Source organism: Elephas maximus, chromosome 20, assembly GCF_024166365.1.
Source record: "Elephas maximus indicus isolate mEleMax1 chromosome 20, mEleMax1 primary haplotype, whole genome shotgun sequence".
In the NCBI taxonomy this organism is placed as follows: domain Eukaryota; kingdom Metazoa; phylum Chordata; class Mammalia; order Proboscidea; family Elephantidae; genus Elephas; species Elephas maximus.
The window spans coordinates 47014487-47039247 of record NC_064838.1 but is presented as its reverse complement, the minus strand read 5'-3'; the positions used below and the strand labels follow the sequence as shown (position 1 = coordinate 47039247).

The following is a 24761-nucleotide window of genomic DNA, read 5'->3' as shown; positions in this document are numbered from 1 at the left end:
CTCACTGCACCGGCAGGAATCGAGATTAGACAGCGAAGCCTCCTCTCACCTCCGGACGTGGGTCTTGCGGGCTTGTACCTCAAACCCACGCAGGTGAGAGCCGGGAGGTGGAGAGGGAGCTGGAAGGGGCACGCCCAGCCACGCCCCTCTACTTTTGGGTCGCAGCCCTTTAAGAACCATTCTATTCACGACCCTGCCGGGAACCGGGCTGTAGAAGTGCTCCAGGATTGGTGGATTCAGGATGTGGGTGTCGCTTAGCAGCAGCCAATGGCTTCGCAAGGTTCGCGCTTGCGTACCACCGCCTACCTGCGCCTGGGCCGCCGGTGACCGGAGCCGGGTCCGCCCGGTTGGCTAAGGTTGCCGGGGAGGCGGCAGGTAGCGCGGCGGGCGGGCATCGACTCCCGGAGGCCGCCGTCGGGGCGAGGTGAGGCCTGGCGCGCGGAGGCGGGCGCCGCGGCCCGTTAGCCGGGAGCAGGCGGGGTCGGGTGTGGCGCGGGGCGGGCCTGAAAGTAGTGGCGGCACCGGGTCCGCCCCGCCCTCAGCACCGATTTAGCCTCGCAGGGCTTCGTGGGGCTTCTCGGCGTCCTCTTTCCCCTTTTCTCCCGCCGGCTGCTCTCTGGACCCGGAACTACCCGAGGAGTGTGCCTGCGGGGAGGCTCGGCTGACAGCTGCGAGCTGAGCGCTGCCCCCAGTGGGAGGAGCCTGGGTGTGTCCAAGAAGTGACAAGGCGATTGTCTAATTGTCCTCGGAGCTCAAATCAGAGAATTGTTTAATTTTATCATCAAACTTCTCATAGCGTGTAGATATTATAGACCTGGTTTACCAAGTGCTAGATGCACTGGACCAACTTCCTGAACATCAACTCTAGGAGGTGGTGGATATTTGTGTCCCTTATAGGTTTACGTATAGACCGCCAGAAAAATTCTAAAGCGCTTGGGGAAAAAATTGGAATCAAAAGAGATAAAGCCACAGAAGAACATTCTCAGTGGTGGAAAGTAATAGGTGAAATTTGTGACATGATCAGAAAAAGAAAAAACTGAGAACCAATGGATGGGGTAAATCTTCATTCAATTTCACACAGAAACGAATTGATAGTTTTAGTAAAACATAAATAATTGGAAATGGCTTAGCAATGCTATATAGAATTAAATTGGCTCAATAGAGTTTGCTCTGGAAATGTATTTTAGACAATGTTGGCATCAAACCAAAACGAAACCCACTGCCATCGAGTCGGTTCCCACTCGTATTAAAGTGTTTGTATTTACAACACAGAGGACATTTTGGGGTTCCAGTGTTTTTTATTCTTAGAAGGAGCCTCAGAGATCAGCTACTGCATCCAGCAGCTTACTGAGAAAAAAACTGGATTTATTCAAGGTAATCCAGAGAATAAGGAGCAACTGTAACAAGCATAACTCTAGGCCTGGGCTCCTTCCCCTACTAACAGATCTTTGGTTAGTTTTGTGTATGAATAACATGATGAATGGAAAAATTCCTAGTACAGTGCCTGGCACATATATTTAAAAAAATATATTAGTTCCCATTAAATTCAACCCCCTACACTTCTCAGCTCCTAACAAGTGACAAAGTTGACTTTCACCCTCTTCTTGATCCCATCCCCAGACAATGTGGAACAAGGAGCTTACATGATCTACAAATTTAGGTAGCCAGTTTCCAAGTCCTGTGGCTGACAGTGAATTCAGTAAGGGTGGCAGACCTCAGTTTTATCTTCCGTGTTTTAGGAGTGGGCAGTATACGTTGTAGTGAACGCTTGTGTCTAAATATTTACGTTCTAAATTAAGCTTACTTTGCAAGCCCTAATGGAGGTCCCTGGATAGTACAAATGGTTTGCACTTGACTACTAACCTAAAGGTTGGCAGTTTGAACCCACCAGTGGCTTGCTAAAGAAAGGCCTGGTGATCTGCTTTTGTTAAGAGTAAAGCCAAGAAAACCCTATGGAGCAGTTCTCCTTTGTAACACACGGGGTTGCCATGAGTTGGAATCGATTGGATGGCAACATGTTTGAATTTTGGTTTGGTCATTTAATGTTGTTTTCTGTTTCACTTTTTGGAAGGGGAAGAAGTATATGTGGTGGGAATTTGGAGACTTTATGATAAAGCGGGGGAAGCAATAGGAATGAGAGTGGCCTCCAGCATAGACACCAAGTGTTTGCTGGTAGAATAGGGATAATGTATGGCATTAGCAGTATAAAAACAGATGCTGGGAAGAGGATTTAGGAAATGGTGGCGGGGGGGAGGGGTAGGAGCAGATTAAAATATATTTTATAGAGTTTAGTAACATGGCTGCTGTGTTTTTGATTGCTACTTTTAAGTTCTACTTTAAAAATTCCATCTAAACAAACCTCTTTCTCTTTTTCTCTCCAAGTAGAGATTTATTGTAGAAAAGTATTCAACATGTAGATCAGAATTATGGCAAGGGATCTGGAAACCTACACTTCTTGTTTCAGTGAGTAAAAATAAGGCAGCTCTTAGGTCATTCATACATTCATTTGGCAGTTTTTATTGTGTGCTTCCTAACATGTGCCAGACGTGGTGCTAGGTTACAAAGTGCAGTGGCCTGTGGAAGAAGCTGGAAAGTCCTAGAAGACAGAACAGTGCCTCTCTCTGTGAGCACTCTGGGGCTGCCTTTGTCTTTGTGAAATTGATAATGTTTTTTCCTATAAATGTGACAGTTTTCCAGATTCATGCCACTTTTTAAATTAAACACTCGCTGATGGTGTAGTGGTTAAGAGCTATGGCTGCTAACCAAAAGGTCAGCAGTTCGAATCCACCAGGCGCTCCTTGGAAACCCTGTGGGGCAGTTCTGCTGTCCTTTAGGGTTGCTATTGGAACTACTATCAGAACTGACTCAACAGTAGTGGGTTTGATTTTTTTTTTTTTTAATCTGCCTGCAGCTTCTTTCTAATGAACCCTGAGATTAGAGCACCTTCCAGTTTGGAAATGTCATGTAGTTATGGAGATGCTCACTCTACAGCATGCCCTTCAACATTCATGCATAATTCAGTAATTACCATGTAAGATTATTACTGTTCTGCTAGTGGAGATATTAAAATATGACATTTAAACGTAAAAAGCAAGTGTGAGCATAATTTAGACATGGAGCTTTTCAACTTTTAAAACAGTTACAGATTCACAGGAAGTCTCAAAGATAGTATAGAGAGGACTTGTGTACCCTTCACCCGGTTTCCCCCATTGGTTTTATCTTATATAACTATTAGCACAATATCAAAAATAGGAAATTGAAAAAAAAATTGACATGGGTATAAAGTGTATGCAGTTCAATAGTTATCACATGGGTAGTAGATGACTGTTACTGCCACCAGAATCAAGATACAGAATGATTCTATCACCACGGTGATCTTTATAGCCACACCCATGCTCATCCCCTCCACTATCCCTAACCACTCCCCCAATCAGAAATCTGTTTTTCATCTCTATTATTTTGTCATTTGGAGACTATCATATAAATGGAACCACACAGTATGTTAAGTTTTGAGTTTACCTTTTTTACTCAGTGTGATGCCCTTGAGATCCAGCCAAGTGGTTGCGTGTATCAGTAGTCTGTTTCTTTGTATTGTTGTATCGTGTGGATGTACCACAGTTTGTTTAACCATTCACTACTTGTACTGTTAAAGCGTCTGTGAACAATTGTGCACAGGCTTTTGTGTGGACATATGTTTTCATTTTTTTGAGATAAATGCCCAGGAGTGTTATTGATAGATTGTATGATAAGTGCATATTTAGTTTAAGAAACTGACAAACTGTTTTTCACAGTGGCTGTACCATTTTACATGTCCCGCCAGTAATGTATTAGAGGTCCAGTTTCTCCACATGCTTGCCAGCATTTGATATTGTCACTGTTTTTAATTTCAGCTCTTCCGATAGATGTGTAGTAATATTGTGCTCTTAATTTGCATTTCCCTAATAGCTAGTGATGTTGAACATCTTTTCATTTGCTTATTTGCTATTTATATGTCCTCTTCAGTAAAATATCTCATGTCTTTTGCCTATTTTCTAACTGAATTGTTTGTTAATTTTTTGGGGGGTAGAGTTTTGAGAGTTCTTTGTAAGTTCTAGATATGAATCCCTTATCAGATATGTGGTTTGCAAATATTTTCTCCCACTCTGTAGCTGTGTTTTCATCCTCTTCACATGGACTTTGCAGAGCAAAAGTTTTTAATTTTAATGAGGTCCAACTTACTGATTTACTTCTTTTATGGATTATGCTTCTGGTATCATCATGTCTAAGAACCCTTCACCAGTCACCAGGTCCTGAAGATTTCTCTTTTGTTTTCTTCTAAAAGCTTTATAATTTTACTTTTTACATTTAAATTCATGATGCATTTTGAGTTAATTTTCATATGACGTGTGAGATTTAGGACAAGTTTTTTTTTTTTTTTTTTTTGCCTGTGTTTATCTGGTTGCTCAAGCACCATTTGTTTTAAAAAAAAAAACTTATTCTTCACTGATTTGCTTCTTGCACTTCTGCCAAAAGTCATTTGGCTGTACTTGAGTAGGTTGATTTCTGGGTTCTCTGTTCTGTTCCATTGATCTATGTGTTTATCCCTCTGCCAATACCACATGAGATTGATTACTGAAGCTATATAATAAGTCTTAAAATTAGAGTGATTCTTCCCACTTTATTATTTTTTTAAATTGTTTTAGCTATTTAACTTCCTTTGCCTTTCCATATAAATTTTATAAAATCACATCTGTATCTACAATATATCTTCCTGATATTTTGATGGGAATTGCATTAAAACTGTTTATCAGTTTTGGGAGAATTGACATCTTTACTATGTTGAGTCTTCCAATCCATGAACATGTTCTATCTCCCCACTTATTTAGGTCTTTGATTTCTTTCAACAGTGTTTTAAAGTTTTCATCATGCAAGTTTTGTTAGATATATATATGCAAGTATTTAGTTTTTTTAGAATAACAGCTTTATTGACATCATTTTTTAAAGCAATTGTGAATGGTATTGTATGTTTAATTTTGGTCTCCACATATTCATTGCTCGTATATAGAAATACAGTTGATTTTTGTATGTTAATCTTGTTTTCTTTGACTTTTTTGAACCTGTTATTGGTTATAGGAGGTTTTTTTTAAAAAAATTTTTTTTATAGGCTGTTTAAGATTATCTCTGTAGACAATCATGTCATCTGAAAATAGAAACAGTTTTATTCTTCCTTTCCTGTCTGTGTGCCTTTTATTTCCTTTTCTTGCTTTATTGAGTTGGCTAGAACTTCCAGTGTTGTGTTGAATAGCAGTGGTGAGAGCAGACATCCTTGCCTTGTTCCCGATTTTAGAGGGAAAGCATTCAGTCTTTCACTGTTAAGTATGATGTTAGCTGTTGTCATGGATTGAATGCCCCCCCAAAAATGTGTGTATCAATTTGGTTAGGCCATGATTCCCAGTATTGTGTGGTTGTCCTCCATTTTGTGATTGTAAAATTTTATGTTGAGAGGATTAGGGTGGGATTGTAACACTACCCGTACTCAGGTCACCTCCCTGATCCAAGGTAAAGGGAGTTTCCCTGGGTGTGGCCTGCACCACCTTTTATCTCTCAAGAGATAAAAGGAAAGGGAAGCAAGCAGAGAGCTGGGGACCTCATACCACCAAGAAAGCAGCACCAGGAGCAGAGTGTCTCCTTTGCACATGGGGTCCCTGCGCCTGAGAAGCTCCTGGACCAGGGGTAGCCTTCCTCCAAAGCCCACAGAGAGGGAAAGCCTTTCCCTGGAGCCGACACCCTGAATTTGGACTTTTAACCTGCTAGACTGTGAGAAAATAAATTTCTCTTTGTTAAAGCCATCCACTTGTGGTATTTCTGTTATGGCAGCACTAGATGACTGAGACAGCTGTGGACTTGTTGTAGATGCTGTTTATCAAGTTGTGGAAGTTCCCTCTATTCTCGTTTTGCTGAGGGTTTTTATCATGAATGGGTGTGAATTTTGTCAGGTGCATTTTCTGCATCAATTGATGTGATCATGAGATTATTCTTCTTTGGCCTGTTAATGTGGTGGGTTATATTGATTGATTTTTTAGAATATTGGATCGGTGTTCCATCTCTGGAATAAATTTCACTAGGTCATGGTGTCTAAGTCTTTTTATTATACTGCTGAATTCTATTTGTTAATGCTTAAAGATTTTTGCATGTAAGTTCACGAGGGATGTTGGTCCACAGTTTTCTTTTTTTGTACTGTCTTTGTCTGGTTTCGGTATCAGGATAGTAGTAGCTTCTCCTTCCTCTCTTATTATCTGAAAGGGATTATGTAGAATTGGCGTTAATTCTTTTTTTAAAAATGTTTGGTAGATTTCCCCAGTGAAATAATCTGGGCTCCCTTCTTGGAAGTTTTTTATATTATAAAATTTAGTTCATAATTAAGGAAGTTTAGTTATAGGATTATTTAAATTATTTTTGTCATATTGGGTGGATTGTAACCAAATATTTTTTAAACGGATGTGGGTTTCACTAGTTTTCAGTACTAGTAACTTGATAGAACTGAAAATAGTAAGAGTTTTACTAATCTAGAATGCAATTGTTTGAGGAAAAGCAGGTTTGATTACCAAAGGGTGTGATGGATGAAGTAGAAAGCCTGGAAGGGACTTCTAGGTCCTTCAGAGAGTAGCAGAACTGGTTCTAACCATTACTGTCACTTGGAAACATTACCACTTTCCTTTTTATTGGTTTAACACAACAATAACAACAACAACAACAAAAAAACCAAACCCACTTGACTCATAGCTACCCTGTAGGATACAGTAGAACTGCCCCATAGGGCTTCCAAGGCTGTAAATCTTTATGGAAGCAGACTGCCACATCCTTCTCGTGCAGAGCAGCTAGATGGTATGTTTCGAACTGCTGACCTTTCAGTTAGCAGCTGAGCCCTTTAACCACTGCACCACTATACTTAGCACATAACAGATGCTCCATTAAAACAGCAATAGAGTCATGTGCTCCTTCAGGAACTGGATCGTCAGCCAGTCGAGGACGTTTTGGGGTTGACACTTGGAATAAATGCCTGCCTTCCTTCGTTCCTGGTGGTACAGTGGTTAAGTGCTGTGGCTGCTGATCAAAAGATCGGCAGTTCGAATCCACCAGGGGCTCCTTAGAAACTCTATGGGGCAGTTCTACTCTGTCCCGTAGGGTCGCTATGAGTCGGAATCAACTTGACGGCGGTGAGTTTGGTCTTTTTTTTTTTTTCTCTTAACAGAGCATACTATTTACTCTGGCCCTCCGCCTCCCCCAAATATCTTATTTTGCCTTGAGGTGTTTCCGTCCAGTCTCTGATTCTCGGAGTATCTCATTGTTTCACTGTCTTTTTCTTTTGGCCTTAGTGTCTGTATGTCTTGGTTTAAGGCTTTTGTAGACTTACCGTTTAGACTCCAAGCCTTGGTCTCAAATTGATCTTGTAGTCTCCACCTGTCTGTCAGGGCTTTGTCCCCTGTAACTCTTCAAAAAATTGTTTTAAAATTATATATCTTAGAAAGTAACAAAAATATGTAAGGTAGTGCTATTGACCCCCATATTTCCAGCACCCAAGTCCCTTTCTGGTGCTAGAAGTCTTACTGTTGACTGGGTGGCTGGTGTAGAACCCACAGTGCCTCTGGCAGTGGGCCCAGCCCTGCCGGTGGTGCCGGGAACTTAGCAGTTTTTGTGTGTGGATGTGCACTTGCGTGTACATGAGTATAAGGGAGTGGGCCTACAAGAGGGAAATAAGCTCAGTGAGGAAGGCATCCTTGGGGGCAGTGTTGATGGGATGGCAAGAGTATGGTTGGGAATACAAAAGTTGGGCCAATTGTGTTGGTCTGGTTCAAACATACTAGTTGTTCTATGGGAGAAAAGACCTGGAGATTTGCTCTCGTAAAGATCACAGTCCAGGAAACCCTATGGGGCAGTTCTGCTCTGTCCTATAGTGTCGCTATGAGTTGGAATAGATTCGACAGCAACAGGGGGAATTTTGTTGACTCCACCTGCAGACACCATTGTGTCTGCTTTTCTAAAACAGTTTATTCTTTCATTCACTGAGAGTCTGAGTACCACTACATGCCAGGCATCGTGCTGAGTGTTAGGGCATATAGTGATAAGCATGGTCCCGGGCCTCATGGAGTTTCAGGCCACTGAGGGAGACAGACACAAATGAATAATTATCAAATGTAATAGTATAGCCATGTAAGGCCTGTGAAAGAGAGGGACATGGTGCCATCAGAACACATGATGGAGGGATAAGGTCTTTGAAACCGTCAGGTTGACTCACCTGAGGTGATAATTGAGCTGAGTCTCAAAGAAGCCAGGAGGAGTGGCCTACCCTGGAACATGAGCATCTCAGCAGGTTCCCACTTCGCAGGGAAGATGTAAAATTTAAGGGAAATTGGAATGTGATTTTCTAAAAAATGACCTGAATATTTTTCAAGCCACTTTGTTAGTTTGGAATTTAAAAATATATAACATATGCTTTGGGTGGCTCATAAAGTATAATGGCTTTTGGAAACGGGAATAAAAACTTTTAGGAAACATTTTTATCGTAGCTAGGAGTGGTGGAAACCAGAAGATGCATGTGCACGGTTAGAAGCAATCAGAATGTTTCTGTATTTTTTAGGGCTTTTCTCAATTTTACTCCCCAAAGAAAGGTGGGGGGGGGAATGGGACAAATGGACTGTGTGGGGTCTGTTGGCTGGTAGATTAACTTTTCTTTTTACCTTCTCTGTGTTCTTATAATATGGCAGTTTCTGCATGTGTCTAATGGGAACAATCATTCATTCATTTATTCCAGATATGCTCTTTATCCTCAGGACTTACGCTTAGGTAGTGGAAATACTAGAGCCCTGGTGGCACAGTGGTTAAGAGCTCAGCAGCTAACCAAAAGGTTGGCATTTTGAATCCACCAGCCGCTCCTTGGAAACCCTGTAGGGCAGTTCTATTCTGTCTTATAGGGTCGCTATGAGTTGGAATTGACGCCACAGCAACGGGTTTGATTTTTGATTTAATAGAAATACTAAATCAGTAAATAGAGAACAAAGAGGCAGATTCTCTGGGAAGTTATTAAGAGAAGGAGAAAGTATTTCCAGCTGGCCGAGTCTGGGAAGGGTTCATGGAGAGGATGGGTTTGAGGCAGTCCTTGTGGATAGAGCTAGGATATGGATACGGGGAGGTGAGGGGAATGGCACTGCAGACAGGTGAAGAATACGCAGAGGCACAGAGACAAAGAAAGTAGTGTGTGTCCCGGGGGCTGCCCTTTCCTACTGCTCCAAAGAGTTGAGATGATAAATAAGGTTACATCCATAGAGTTCTTTGGAAGTATACACTGATGGTCAGCCTTTTAACATCCTATCAAGTAGAGGGCCTAGTAGATAGGATCTGTGAAACAAAAGTGTGGATGTATGGAAAGACCCATTAGAGCTGAAAATGGCCACTTCACTAATCCCTGGTCACAGGGCTGCTGTGTACAGATGTGCACGTTATGCCCTGCGCAAGCGCCCTGTGAAATTAACAGATGGGGCTGAAACCCAGCCAGTGCTGTACCAGCTGAGCTCGTGTGGGGCTGTGGCAATCCAGAGAGGCACCATGTTCTAATTTGCCAAGGCATCATGGAGCCAGTTTGCTTCCTTTTGTTTTTTAATGGTGCTCACATAACATGGGCAAATATTTAGTATATTTGTGTAATATAATTTGGTGAACAGCTCCCTTTAGCCATCTGTAGGAACTCAGTCATCATTTTGAAGACTGGATCTGTATCCAACAGTTGCAGAAATTCAGGAGGACGTCCTCTATCAGTTCCGTCTTTGCCTTCTGCTCCCGTTGCCACCAGCATTCAGTTAGACGATCAGAATCCCTCCTCCATCTCCCTGCAAGTGAGGACATGGCCACCAAACAGGTAGCTGGACTCAAGCCCTTGCTTCAGTGTAAGGTGCTTCCTGTCACTTTAGGGCCATGTTGCTACTAGTGTCCCTTCTACTTCATTACTGCTCTTGCTCCTGAGCCCTCCTGGTCCTGCTTCCCTTGCTTCTCTCTTCCTTTCTCCTTCATCTTAGTTGGCTGAATTCCAGACAGGAAGAGGTTCATTAGAGAGGAATGGAGAAGAGACCATTAGGAAGGATAATGAGGGGAAGAAAATGGGAGTGACACAGCAGTAGAAGACCGGGAAATAATAAAAGCAGCATTTGCAATTACAGTGGGTGTGGTGGTTGGACAACACAGAGTGGACTTTTTGGGGGGTGCCTATGGCACTATCACCTGGCCCTCAGTAATAAGGTGTCTTTCTTTCCCTCAGGTGTCCTCATGACTTCTCTTGCGGACCATGTCCATAATCCTTTTTGCATGTGTGGTACGGGTGAGGGATGGACTGCCCCTCTCGGCCTCCACTGACTTTTACCACACCCAGGACTTTGTGGAATGCAGGAGACAGCTCAAGACATTAGCCTTGCGACTGGCCCAGTACCCAGGTCGAGGTTCTGCAGAAGGACGTGGCCTCAACATACAGTAAGCAAGCATATTCACTTTCTCTGAACATGAGCAATATTTGCCTTACTTTTAACCACAGGTTGAGGTAACTTTATGCTTATCACATGGTGTGGTAAAAGTAGATCTGGCATCAGTCAGTGGTCTGAGGTTGTGGGTGTTGACAACAACAGAATCAAGGGAGAAGCGGGTTTCCTGGAGCCTCGTGCGTTGCTGCTTTGGCTCCTACCCGTGAGCATTAGGACGCCCAAGTTGAAGCAATTTTCATGCCTTTAGTTTGCTTGTTTTCCCCACTTAGATGCGGGGGAGGAGAAAAACATGAGGAGAGAAGAGATAATTGGATTGTAATATAGGGAAGAGAAAAGGATGAGAATGAGAAAGCAAAGAAAATAGGAAAAAAAGACCTTACTTACAGCTCTTAGTCAGGAGGGCGTTCTCTGTCAGTTCCGTGTTTGCCTTCTGCTCTCCTTGCCATGAGCATCCACCCTCCTCCATCTCTCTGTAAGTGAGGATATAGCCACCAAACTGCTCAGCGCCCCATCTCCCTGGGTGACCTGAAATGCACGGGTCGCTGGACCCCAGAAGTTTTTGCTATTTAGTTTTTTCAGCACTTACTATGTGACAGGAACTGTGGAGTACAAAATGAATGAGGCAGGGTTTCTCTTCTCAAAGAACGCCTAGTGAAATAACAAGGGAAATACATAACTGAATGTAATACAGTAGGAAAAGTACTCTCGTAGAAATAGGAATCAAGTGTTTACAATAATGATCATAATATTAGCTAATACTGTTGAGTGCTTTCTGTGTGTCGGGCACTACTCTAAGTGCATTATGTAGCTTATGAGGTAGGTAATAGTATTAAATAATATTACACCTGTTTTATAGGGGAGGGAACTGAGGTTGAGTGACTTACCTATGGTTATACTGTTAGAAGCGGTAGAACGACTCGACAGCAGTGGTTTGGATTTTTGGAAACAGGCCCCAAGATCTGTGTTATATCGTTTCCTGTTCTAAGATAACTCAGAGTAAGAAGCAGGTCATTTTATGGCAGGACTGGGGACAAGGCAGGCTTTAAAATATCAAAATGGCTTGTTACAGATTTTATATCTTTGTTTTCCAGTGTTTAGGCACTTTTTACCGAGTCTCTCTTTTGCTCTTCTTGTGCAGTAACTATTTAGTTGACTTGATAAGTTGGGGTCCTTTTAAGGAAACTAAGTCTCAGAATCATAAAACCAAAAGGAGAAGTCTAGGCCAGACATCAGTCAGGCCCTGCAGCATTGTCTGATGAGCAGGGCTGTGGCCTGCGGGCGACCTGGCAGCAGGTACAGGCAGCTGTCACACAGCTCTGGGGGTCTGAAGCCGTTTTTCTTGGCGATCCTTTCCTCATTATGCTGTGATGAACGTCCTGTGGGGTCTTCGTGCTGCACCTCAGATAGGAAACCTCTTTCAAGGGCTGTTTTTCACAGAAGAGATTTTCTCCTCACTTGTATTTTGAATGAAATACTCACCATTATTTTCACAGTGGATAGCTGAGGCTTTCCTTTTTTACAGGTGAGCAGTACTGTAGCTTATTTTATAGTTAAGGGCTTCTCTTTCGTATAGGAACGTCACTAGCCTAGAGAGGCGTAGATCCTTCTGGAGGATTCTTTTTATAAGAAGGGGGGTCATCCTCTTTTTTTTAATTGAAAAAGTTTTTAAATACAGACTTTCTAGTTACAAAAAGGTGGTAGATTGATATAACCTAAAAATCTTCCTGCCAGAAACACCCAGAAATGTGGGTAAATATATATAAAAATTTATTGTAAATGTAACACCTGGGGGTTTTGAGGGGTGCGGGGCTCAGCCCAGCCCCAAGCCCACCCCTTAGGTAGCCATGGGCTCTAGGTCAGGGTTTGGAAAGCCCCTAAGCCCTGCTGAAAAAAGCAGTGCCAACAACAAAACAGTTTACTTCTGCAAACACCTCAAGAAATTTGCTCATGGGGAACTGAAAGTCCCCTGGCAAGGCTCGGGGACCACACCTGGTATCAGTACCTGAAGAGTGCTTCATGAACGCCATGCTTTAGCCCTCGCCTTTGGCTTTCTCCCAGTGGTGTGTCTAGGTATATTACTCTAGCTATGCTTTTTTATATTTCTGCCCTGGCTTATGTCACAACTCCCAGCTCTCTGCTTTTCAAATATGTTCTGTGTTGTTTGACTTTAAAAGACCAGCATGAAAGAAAACTTAATGTATTAAATTAATCCCAAATTAGTTAGAATCAAATCTGAACGTCTAAAGAGAAAAATACTAATGTATCAGAAATGATTTGTTCTCAATACCTGTGCATGGATAGATACAGTTATCAGTTAAGCTGTTAATCAAATAAACTTTAAATCTTGGTTAAAAAAAAAATATTGTAAATGTATAGCTGAGCTTGCAAGAAAGAAACCCCCAGGTGCCAGAAATGAAAGGGGAGTAGAATATCAAGATAGGAAAATGTGTAATGCCGTGGCACTGGGGTTATCATCTTAGCTAACTTGGGGCTTGAGTTTTAGAACCCACGAGAGGAGAGGCCTTTGGGCCTATGTAGGATAGAGTATTGGAACTCAGACCCATGTATAAAGGGGAGGATTCTTGTCAGCTACAACCCTAGTGAAATGATGCTAGATGAGGAGTAGTCTACTCACTGACACAGGGTATTCATCTCCATGGCTTTGGATGGGAAGGAAAAATAAGATCTCATCTGAATAATTGAGACCCTGATCCTGTGCCTCATAATAGGGTTAGACTGTGAGTTTATACACCCTGAGGTCCAGGAATCCCCAAGCCGAGGTTCAGCATCAGTATTGGTCCCAGTCTGATGACACTCCTGGGGGTAGTTGGCCAAAGCAAATACTGAACCACTGTGGAAGAAATGTGCCACAACTCAGGCCTTGAGGGACTCTTAGAGAAATAAAGACTCTCACAGTGATGAACTCTCAGGAGAAAATGTGAAAGCACAAAGGAAATATTCCATGAGTGGGAGTCAGTAGACACTGCAGATAGAAGACCTGGGGCCTCCAAAACTTGAAATGATAGCTGTCGTAGTTATCTAGTATCCCTATAACGAAATACCACAAGTGGATGGCTTTAACAAACAGAAATTTATTCTCTCATAGTTTAAGAGGCTAGAAGTCCAAATTCAGGGTGCCAGTTCCAGGGGCAGGCTTTCTCTCTATTGGCTCTAGGGGAAGGTCCTTGTTATCAATCTTCCCCTGGTCTGGGACCTTCTCAGCTCAGGGACCCAGGATCCAAAGGATGCACTCCAGTCTTGGAGCTTCTTTCTTGGTGGTATGAGGTCCCCCTCTCTCTGCTTCCTTCTCTCTCCTCGTATCTCTTGAAGATAAAAGGCAATGCAGGCTATACGCCTGGGAAACTCCCCTTACAATTGGATCAGGACTGTGATATGAGTAAGGGTATTGCATCCTACCCTAATCCTTGTTAACATAACCTAATCTTGCCTCATTAACCACAGGTAGAGATTAGGGTTACAACACACAGGATGATTACATCTGATCACAAAATGGAGGACAACCACACAATACTGGGAATCGGGGCCTAGGCAAGTTGACACACAATTTTGGAGGGTATAATTCAATCCATAACAATCACGTAACAGTCTGAAAGAAGCAGAAAAAGAAGAAAATCCCTATATTCATTTTATCAGACCAGAATAATACCACAACCAGATGAAGACAATACAAGGAAGGGAAGTTCTAGGCTGATATTACTTAGTGTAGACACAAAAGTTCTCAATAAAACGTTAGCAACTAAATCTAGCAGTCATATGTGTATGAATATGTATAAATTCACAACCAAAAAGAGTTGATTTCAGGATGTCAGAATGATTTAACATTAAAATATCTACTGATGTAGATTAAAGAAGAAAAACATTTTTCTCAAAAGGTGCGAAGAAGTCTGAGGCTGGTTCTCAGTGATGGAATGTGCATCCCTCGTGCATGAATAAATAAGCATAGTCACACACTGTCAATGGCTGATACAGCTAGACATTTTAGAAACAGTGTAAGAAAGGCACAGTCTCAGGAATAGGTCTAGCTGAAGATATAGTATATATGCAGCAAACTGCTACAAGGTTGTGTCTGGGTGTGGGATGGCAATACATTGGGTCCAGCTCCCAGTAGGAGCCCCTCAGTGGCACAAACAGTTAAACACTCGACTGCTGCCCGAAAGGTTGGTGGTTCATACCCACCCAGAGGTGCCCCGGCAGACAGGCTTGATGATCTGCTTCCAAAAGGTCACAAGCTTGAAAACCTTATGGAGCAGTTCTACTCTGCGGCACATGGGGTCGCCAGGTGTGGGAATCTACTGCATGGCACCTGGCTTTATGGTTTTGGTTCCCAGTAATGTAGCTGTCACCCTTCTGTTTCAGTTTTTCTTCTTCAGGGGATGTGGCCTGCATGGCTATCTGCTCCCGCCGGTGTTCAGCAGCCATGGCCTTCTGCTTCCTGGAGACCCTGTGGTGGGAATTCACAGCTTCCTATGACACCACCTGCATTGGCTTAGCCTCCAGGCCATACGCCTTTCTCGAATTTGGTTCGTAACTCTCACATTTATCGTTCTCTCCTCCAGCATTGTATATGTAGGACTTAGAGTGGAGTTTGGCTTTGGCCATCAGGGAAAAGCATTGGAAGTGCAGTAACCTGTCACTGAAGAACAGCCTTGGACTGTGAGATTTCACAGTGATGAGTGGCCTGGAAAGTGTCAAGGTTTAATACTCTGGCTGTTCATCCCTCCAGAGCATGAGGGCAGGGCAGAGGGAGAGTGAAAGCTGTAGAGACTGTTCACCACAGCCTTCTGGAGCAGGGGCCAGCAAACGGTGGCCCACAGGCCAGCCGCCTGTTTTTGTAAGTAAAGTGGAACATAGCCACACGCATATATTGTCTGTGGCTACTTTTGCCCTACAGTGACAGAGCTGAGTACATAGTTGTGACAGAGACCATTATGTCCCCCAAGCCTAAAATATTTACTATCTGGTGCTTTAAAATAAAGCTAGAGTAGAACTACCCAAAGGAGTATGTGAACTGGTCCTTCCATAATGAGTACTGAAGCGAAAATACCAAGTGTTTAGAAATTCCTATAGTAATTTGACATTGTTGTGGTATTTCTAATTGTATTTTATGCAAGGATCAGTTTCCAACAGTTGGAAGTGAGAAAAACCTGGACTTTCCTCAGAGGTTTGAGAAGCATAGCTCAAGGAAAGGCGCCTTCTTCTCCAGGAGGCTCCTGAGAGACCTGTAGAGGCCCAGGGGCTGTGGAATACAGCTTGTTAGCTGTAGCCTGCTGTGTATCTCAGGTGGGATTTAAGCCACTTTGAGCTCCTGGGATGATGGGGGTAGAGGTGAGAGTTGGGGGGCATTCTGTGGTCTTTGTGTAAGCAGCCACTGCCTCTGTGATGTCTGGAACGAGGGGCGGCAGCATGTGGTACAGATGGTCAGGTGCAGGGCCCGCAAGGAAGTGTTGCCACATATGCTTTCTGGCAACTACTGCCATAGTCTTCACGTTTCCTTATGGGACCTACAGGCTGGCTCATCAGGAATGGGGTCAGCACCCTCTTCGGGTGTCATCTGAAGGTGCTAGGGAACTCCCAGGTACACAGGCCCCGGCCTGGAAAACCTGTGATACAGACTGGGTGTTCTGCCCAGGCTCCTTGTGAGGCCTTAATCAAACCACTGCTCTCAGCCCACATCTTCCTGTGAAGGGGCTGTGCTCCCCCAAAGAGATCATAGCTGTGACACCTCTTGGCTCTCTGTTGGTTTGGAGCTGGCTGGGCTTGTGCTCTTCTCTCCCCTCATCTCTGCGAATGCCTTCCTTCCAAAGTGGTGTGTTTGCTCTGACAGGCAGCAGCATAGCTACGGAAAATAGCACCTGTGGCAATTAGTTTTAAATTGGTGAGTGGTCTCTCACAGCTGGTGATGGAAACCTGTAATGGCCAATAGAAACTGCTCAGCACTGCGTCCCATGTTGGCACCCTCCCTAAAAAAAAAAAAGTGCCCAGGGCAAGCACCCTACCTGCCAGGTCTTAGATAGGCCTCTGCACAGAAGACTTCCCCAGCATCAGGCTTCCTCATGAAGCGGGAGGAGAGTTTAAGTACATCGATATTAGAATTATACATGATTTTGCTTTGCCAGCCAGTAGGTATGAAACTTCAAACACTTGTGAAGACTGGACAATGGATTAATGCTAAAATAAAAAAAAAAAGAAAGAAAACCAATACTCTTCAAATATGTAGCCTCCGTTTGCTCAACATACGTTCGTGATTTTTTCTCACAAACCTTTTTTTGAGATAATGACTGATTTTCAAAACTTAGAGACGATTCTGTGAATTGCCTAGCATAGTACTGTCAGAAGTGGTTGAGCTAAGATTTAAGGCCCTATCATTCTTACTCCCCCTCCCTTTTTTTCCTTTATTGTGCTGACACACAACAAAACATTCACCAATTTGGTAATTTCTATAATTCTGTGACATTGATTATAGCCTTCATGTTACCCAACCATTGTCACTATCCTTTTCCAAATTATTCTACCACCATTAATAATGAACTCAATACATTCTAAGTAAAAACTCCCCTTCCCTCGGGTAACCACTAATAATCTTTGGTTTCCATATAGTTGATCATTTCATATACAGTAAGATCATACAGTATATGTCCTTTTGTGACTGACTTCACGCAACATAATGTTTTCAAGGTTCATCCATGTTGTGGCATGCGTTAGGGCTTCATTTATCTTTCCAGCTGAGTAATAGTCCATTGTAGGCCTAATTCCTCTTCACTGAGGTTTCTGTTATGTTTTGTTGCCTTTTGTTTAGACACAAAATCACATTCTAATTTTTCTGCTTGGAGAGACTGATCAGGGTAGGGTTGATATGTACTAATCATGTGACTTTTGGGCATAACTTGACACTCCACAGAATCTAGCTGACAGTAGCTTTCTTAGAAAGGAGAGCTTCATTGCATGCATGTTGACGTATAACACCTATCCTAATGAAAATACTCAATTGGCTTGCTCTTTTTTTACAGACAGCGTCATACAGAAAGTGAAGTGGCACTTTAACTATGTAAAATCCTCACAGATGGAGAGCAACTTGGAAAAAATTCAGGAGGAACTTGAGTTCCAGCCGCCTGTGGCTCTCACGCTGGAGGACACAGATGTGGCAAATGGGATGATGAACGGTCACACACAGGTGCATCTGGAGCCTGGTAAGTCACCTCCTTCTCTCTGATGTAAGTGAAGATGAGCTGGTGGTATGCATTTCAAATGGGCATTGAGTTTTCACTAGGATGGCTGTTGTTTTGGGGGATCGTGGGGATGGTGTATTAAAATACATGGGGGGAAATATGAACTGATTCATTTTCCGGGTTGTGGTAATAAAACCCTTGACCATTATGACAGTGGAGCCCTGGTGGTGCAGTGATTAAGAGCTTGGCTGCTAACCAAGAGGTTGGCAGTTCAAATCCGCCAGCTGCTCCTTGGAAACTCTATGAGGCAGTTGTATTCTGTCCTGTAGCATCACTATGAGTTGGAATCAGTTCAACTGCAATGAGTTATTATGACAGTGGGTTTGTCTGGGGGGAGGCTGCTCTTAGGATGAAATTCAGGAGTTGAAGAGCGACTGACAGGCTGTTTTCTTAACTAGGATGGAGCTTCACAAATGTAAACCCTGTAAAGGAGATCCGTTCTCTTTTGCTGGAAGTCCCTCATTGAACTGTCCAGATTAGCGTTCTGTATACATTTTTTCTCTGACAGTGAGTCCTTATCGCATCGCTGAGTGAACCACTGTGGTTTCTCAGCCCAGATCTGCACTGAGAAGCCCCTGCCTTCCTTGTTGGAGGGAAGCTGTGGGGTGAAAGTCAGGGCTTCTAGGGCTCTCACTGTCTGGGGACATCCCTCCGTCCCTGTGGGTTTGAGTCCTTATCTGAAGAAGGAAGCGCTGATGGACGTGATCACAGGGCTGTGGCTTTCTGTGACTTAGTCTGGCATTAACACCATTAACCACTCAGTTGCTTAGCACATACTGAAGCATAATTTTTTTGCATTCCCTGTTTACACAATTAAACCAATAATAGTGGATATTTATAGTCTCAGAATTCTGAAATGGTGTAAAAGCCAAATCCTGGCTATACTGCTCTGATTCGTAGTGACTGTATAGGACAGAGTAGAATGGCCCATAGGGTTTCCAAGGCTGTATCTTCACTGAAGCAGACTGCCACATCTTTCTCCTGTGGAGTGGCTGGTGGGTTCGAACTGCTGACGTTTTGGTTAGTAGCTGAGTATTTAACCACTGCACCACGAAGGCCCCTACACTGTAACATAGTCTAATTACTCTGTTTTAACTGTTTATACTAAGCTCATTGTTTGAGTTTTTAAAAGTGATGTGTTAAAAATGTTAATGTTTTTGCCTTAACTTTCTACTTTTATTTAATCTGTTTCAACCAGTAAATTCCTGTGTTGGCTCTCATGCCAATCGATAAGCTGTTCTAATTTATATTGGGAGTAAGGTTAACTTTTGTAGAAGGAAGATTGAGTAAATGAGTACGAAGCTTTTCCCTTGCCATATATGAAGATAGGGATAATTTTGTAATATATGTTCTGTTTTTCAAATACTAGACAAGAGGAAAAAAAAATCCAGTCAACTTGCCCATCTTTCTAGGAAGTCTTACTGTGGTTTAATTCACCCTATTGTCCCAAGGCTCGAATCTTTACAGGTAGCATGTTCTGTTCTAACGGGAACTTTGGATTGCCAGTGGAAACTCTAACACACTAACCATTGGCGTAAATTGGATTGTGGCTGGTATCTGTGTGTATGTGCTTGAAGAACGTAAGGACAAGAAAGGGTGATTTACAAAGAGCGTAGCAGGACAGTGGGGTGGGACACCATTTAATTGCATGACCCAGAATCCGTTTCACCGATTATCTTTAAAGAGACAATGATCAATTGTTGTAATTATAGTTCTAGACACAGCTGGTAGCTTAAATAATCAATGTTTTCCTCTTCCAAATTATTTTAGAATTTAAAGAATTGCATTTGCCATGACTTGCTGCGGAAGCACAGATGACACTGAATGTTGTCCTTGTCAGAAAACGTGTGGAGCGTTTTACAAGCCGAGGGTTGAGGTGTAGACAGAAATGCTTTCAGAATTTGACAGCTAATTTGCACACAAAGCCACGGTCCTTTCTGGTAGCCTGAGAAATTGCTTTGAATCAGAGTTTCTCAACCTCAGCCGTGTTGACATTTGGGCTTGATGATTCTTTGTCGTGGGGGCTGTCCTGTGCACCGTAGGGTTGTAGCTGCAACCCTGGCCTCTACCCGCTACATGCCAGTAATACCCTCTCCTACTGTGACAACCAAAAATGCCTCCTTATATTGCCAGGTGTTCCCTGGAGCGCCAAATTGTCCCTGATTGAGAACCACTGCTTTAAATGGAAATAAAGCACTTAAAAAACCTGTGCTTGCCCAGAGTGGAGGGGGCTGTTTCTGGAAGAAACTCAACCTGGAGTTGCCAGTTCCATTCTGTCCTTCATTTCTTGCCTTGTGTCCGCCTCTTCTACTCCTTTTGCAATTAATGTGTTTGTAATTCTGTGTTTAACATAATGAACCTAGCATTAGTGGAGGTCTAGTTATTAATGTTTTTATTTATTTTTCCTTTCGTATAGAAATTATTTTCACTAGATACTTTTTTTTTTCTTTTTTAATCATGAAGCTCCCAATTTCCGAATGGAACCAGTGACAGCCCTGGGCGTCCTCTCCCTAATTCTCAACATCATGTGTGCTGCCCTGAACCTCATTCGTGGAATTCACCTTGCAGAACATTCTTTGCAGGTAGCCTCATCTTTACCGTTTAAATGGCTGGACATGTGATAGAAGAACCTGATTGAGATACATTTTATTCATAAGATTATTCTGCACCAAGGTTTGAAAATTTTAAAAATTCAAATAAAGTTTTTATTTTTAATTTTAATCCTTGTAGTAAGTTGAACAAATATGGAGGTAGCTCTTTTGTGTCCATTGTCCTAAGTAGGCAGAGGGGCTTGCTGGTGTATTGGTGAGAAACAGACAATGTGCTACAAGGATGTCAGACCGCCCCAGGGCCCTTGGGACCCCAGGACTCCCTCCAGGGACTGGATTCCTCACCCAGGGCAAAGGTGGATTCTCAGACTTAAAGATTCAGGCTCTTTTCTTTCCCTGGGAGAAGGTTGTCTCATTATCTGGCTTATGTAATGTAGATATATATGTAGATAAACATATACAGTATATCTACAGTATGTCGTATATAATGTGGATATATAGGTCTTCACTATGTTTTTGTCAAAGAATTATATCACTGAGAAGTGTATTCCCTGGCCTGCTCATCTCAAAGCAACTTTTGCATTTCAACTCTTTTTAAAAAACAGTTTATTAAAAATTTGAAGTATCTCAAACACTTTGAAAAAGCATAGAACCATTATAAGCATAAACAGATAGATTTGTACCTTTAAAGATAGAAGCATAAGGCTCATTCACATGTGTGCTGAAGGTCCGAAGCATGGCTGATGTTGAACCTCAGGGAGCTAACGTAGACTGACCTATGTGGAGAATGGCCGCTGGCCTGTGTTACAAGCATGATAACTGCCTGTTAGCACATCTTATCTGGCCAAGGTATGGTGCGGTTTCCATTCTTATTGTTTTGAACCACCCATTAGCTCCTTAACCAGTTACCTGCCAAGTGTCCATTGTATCCAGTAGAACAGGTACTTGGCCAGCAAGATGACTAAGACATACCCTGCTTCCTAGAGGTTTTCGTGGCACAAAGCAGAGCATGGCAGTGGTACTGAGGAGGGGGTAGTGCGTCGAGGTGGGGGTGGGGTTAAGGAAAGCTTGCTATTGAAAGATGAGTAGGATTTTGAGAGGTGGTGGGATTGAGGGCTTAGCACAGATGCATGGAGACAGGAAAGGGCATGGTGTGTCCAGGCCATTGAAAATAGCTGCTTGCCAGCTGGTTAATCTGGCACATAAAAGGGCTTTTGCACAGTCAGCCATACCTAATGAGGAGTAAAGTACTTCCTGTCATAGCGTTTCCATTCATCTAAATATCCCTTTCCTGTGTTCCTCATGCCTGTTTTAGGTTGCCCAGGAGGAAATTGGAAACATTGTCGCTTTTCTTATTCCTTTTGTAGCCTGCATTTTCCAGGTGGGTGAAACATTCATCCTCTGGTGAGTTCTTCTGTTGGAAGCATCAGCAAGTTTCTGGATCTGTTTTTGTTCCACCCCAGTTTTGGTTCAAGTCGTGGACTATATCAAGCCCTTAGTGGAAGGACCTTAGGCCCACGCTGCTCAGGCAACTCATTTTACAAAGGAGGGGTCTCTGAGCTGAGAAAAGGAAACAAAGCAAAAATTAGAACACTAAGTAGAGGGCTTTGATTGTTATTTAGTCATTTTCAAATAAGCTGAATACTTAGGGGGTAGGGTAGAAACGATCTTTTGAATTCCCTGTAGGCAGAATTAATTGTAATTAAAACCCGACTCTAATTCTCTTTCCTCATCCTCCACGTGGACTAGGATGTTAATACTTTCTCTGCGTGCTTAAGTTTTGTTTTTTTAATTCCTGTTCTCAGGGCACTCCCATTCTCTTGCATGCACAGTTGATTCTTGTTATTTGGGGTGGTTCTGTTCTGTAAAGTTGCAGCAGACACTGAACTAGCAAATGCTGAACCATTGCCCCTAGGAGAGATACAGGGTTAGGGTCCTGTGAGCCTCTAGTCACAACATTTTCATCACCTGATCAATAGATAATCTTGTTTTGTTTGTGTTTCTGTTTAAACATTCCTTATTTATTATATGAGGTCCCCAGATGGTGCAAACAGTTTGCACTTGTCTATTAACCTAAAGGTTGGCAGTTCGAACCCACCCAGCAGCACTGAGGAAGAAAGGCCTGATGGATTTCCCTAAAGATTACAGCGAAGAAGACCCCACTGAGCAAGTTCTAGTCTGTAACATGTGGGGTTGCCATGAGTTGGAATTGACTCAATTGCAACAGGTTTGGTTGGTTTTTTTATTTATTATATATTGTTGATTCATTAACACTGAACTCACAGCCTGCAGCTCTATAACTCATGCCTGAACAAAGTTCACATAACCAACGTATTTTCTCCATAAGGCACATCTCAGCCTTCTTGTGCTTAGGAACAATAGACAGCACTTAAGGACTATGCTTGGAGCCCATTTTGAACAGTGAAATTGCCAACAAAAATCACAGAAATGTGAAAAATGTGGCACCAAATGACTGCAAAAAGGACACTTGTTTATGAGAGCTGCAACAAGAAGGCAGAGTGTCTCCTCGTTCGTCCTCAGTTGGGAATGTGTGTGTTGGGCGACTCAGATTTATCGCCACCCTGCGCGTGTGCGCAAAGGACCCCGACGGTGACACGAGTGTTGACTTTGGAGTTACAAACAAATTTTAGTGAGTAGGTAAATTTGGAAATGATGAAATCCATGAATAATTAGGATCAACCGTATGTCCTAGAATGGTTTATTTTTTAAGAATTACATGATTGTGTAAAAAGAGAAATTTTTACCCGAAGATTGAAAATGCATTCACTTTTCAGAAAACAAAGCTCCAAAAGCTTGGGCTTTGCCGGTGGAAGTTTCCTAGAGCCTACATTTTAGGCATTTCAGGGCTGCAGGAATCTTACCGTCCCACCTTCATTCCTTCAACTCTATTCCTACTTGGATAGCTCCTTCCATGGAAGACTCTCCCTCCCACCATATCTTGAGCCTTTGTCAGATTGCTTGTGCTTTGAGAATGTATGTATGTAGTTATTTTTTTACATTGGACCAAAAAGCTGTTTCCACCCCTTTTGCAGAACAAAAATGACCCCTTTACTATGTGTTGTTTTTGTTAGGTGCCATCGAGTTGACTTTGACTCACAGTGACCCCATGCAACAGAGTGGAACTGCCCCATAGGGTTTTTTCTAGGCAGTAATCTTTACAGGAGCAGATATCTAGGACTTTCTCCCACGAAGCTGCTGGGTGGGTTTGAACCACCAACCTTTTGGTTAGCAGCCAAGCACTTAAGCATTGCACCATCAAGGTCCTTTTTCTATGTGATACCCCAATGTAAAATACAAGTTGCTCTCCCTGCTGTGAGACCTTTCCCTGACTCAGAGATGCTTTTAAAGAGGTGCTAAGGAGGGTATCTAGGCAACAGTGATACTCAGTGTAGTTGTGGCTCAGGAGAAACCAAAATAGTAAAAGCACAGCTTTCCCTCACCACCATCTTGCCTGTCACGGCTAGAGTTTCCCCAGCTCTGCTGCTCCCTGAGGGAAGACTTCATTTGGAGGCCAGTCGATCTTGTTAGGGATCCTGGCCTGGCTGTCTGCCCCTCACCTCCATCTTTTCTTTCTCCATGGCCCTCAGCCTGGGCATTTCTCTTTATTTGTTAAATTTCTTTCAAGAGTGCCTTGCACCAGTTCATCCCATGACACCATTTCACTTTGCTTCTCTCTTCCAAACCCCCTGTTGTCTCTTGTCCAATGACTAACAGCAACCTCCCAGGGGGCCCAAGCATCACCGTAGTCAACACTATTGGACAAGCTAATGTGTGCAGAGAATGACACTGTGGGTGGTCGGTGTGGGAGGTGAGACCTTGTGGCCCCTTTACTGCCTCTGATCAGATCTGTTGTGGTCCCTTGCAGTGTTATTTGTACCTGTTCTACAGTCCAGCCAGGACTGTGAAGGTGGTGCTGATGCTGCTCTTTATTTGCCTGGGCAACATGTACCTGCACGGGCTGAGGAACCTTTGGCAAATCCTTTTCCACATAGGAGTGGCTTTTCTGTCTTCGCATCAGATACTGACAAGGCAGCTGCAAGAGAAGCAGTCTGACTGTGGAGTGTGACGATGATGCCACTGTGGGAGGAACAGATCCTTGGATTTTCTTTTGAGGATCAATCTGTTTCCCTTCCTGCTTCTCAACTTCACCTCACGTTTCCATCCTTGAAGCACCACTCAACCAGACTGGACTAACAAGTCGAGGATTTGGGCATTTTCACAGGTGCGGTTGAAGGCATGAGGAGGCCCCTCTATGCCAGCCCTTGTTTTGTGCTGAGTGTCCTGCAGGGTCCCTGGCTCAGCACCTGACTTAGGACAGCAGGACCTGGGGCCCTTCAGAAAGAGCATCACTGGGAGATCAGAATGGGATGGTTTTGGTCTTTTAGATTGAATGATGCAATAAACCACTAGATTCAATTCCGCTAGTTTTGGTAATGGGC

At 43.1% G+C, this 24761-nt stretch overlaps 1 protein-coding gene across 3 annotated transcripts; it reads left to right on the top strand.

Moving 5' to 3' along the window:
- The first annotated feature begins 300 nt into the window (after positions 1 to 300).
- Positions 301 to 24738, top strand: SEC22C (SEC22 homolog C, vesicle trafficking protein). Of its 3 annotated transcripts, none has more exons than XR_007514397.1 (8): positions 301 to 424; positions 10289 to 10497; positions 14883 to 15046; positions 17534 to 17713; positions 20216 to 20334; positions 21617 to 21682; positions 22381 to 22528; positions 24188 to 24273. XR_007514397.1 is itself a non-coding variant. In XM_049862053.1 (8 exons), the coding sequence occupies exons 3-8, from the start codon at positions 10316 to 10318 to the stop codon at positions 24386 to 24388; spliced, it is 912 nt and encodes a 303-aa protein (XP_049718010.1). In that variant the 5' UTR covers positions 301 to 424; positions 9761 to 9892; positions 10289 to 10315; the 3' UTR covers positions 24389 to 24738. The 3 variants fall into 3 exon arrangements, 2 of the variants coding, with proteins under 2 accessions (XP_049718010.1, XP_049718009.1); XM_049862053.1 differs by lacking the exon at positions 22381 to 22528 and adding an exon at positions 9761 to 9892 and having other exon boundaries at positions 24188 to 24738; XM_049862052.1 differs by lacking the exon at positions 22381 to 22528 and having other exon boundaries at positions 24188 to 24738.
- Positions 24739 to 24761: the final 23 nt, after the last annotated feature.

Excerpts from the sequence above, each read along its gene's own strand:
- SEC22C (XM_049862052.1), top strand. The coding sequence starts at position 10,316 with ATGTCCATAATCCTTTTTGCATGTGTGGTACGGGTGAGGGATGGACTG. Across the intron at positions 10,498-14,882 it reads GGACGTGGCCTCAACATACA|TTTTTCTTCTTCAGGGGATG; the intron begins GTAAGCAAGCAT and ends CTTCTGTTTCAG. Across the intron at positions 17,714-20,215 it reads ACAGGTGCATCTGGAGCCTG|CTCCCAATTTCCGAATGGAA; the intron begins GTAAGTCACCTC and ends TTAATCATGAAG.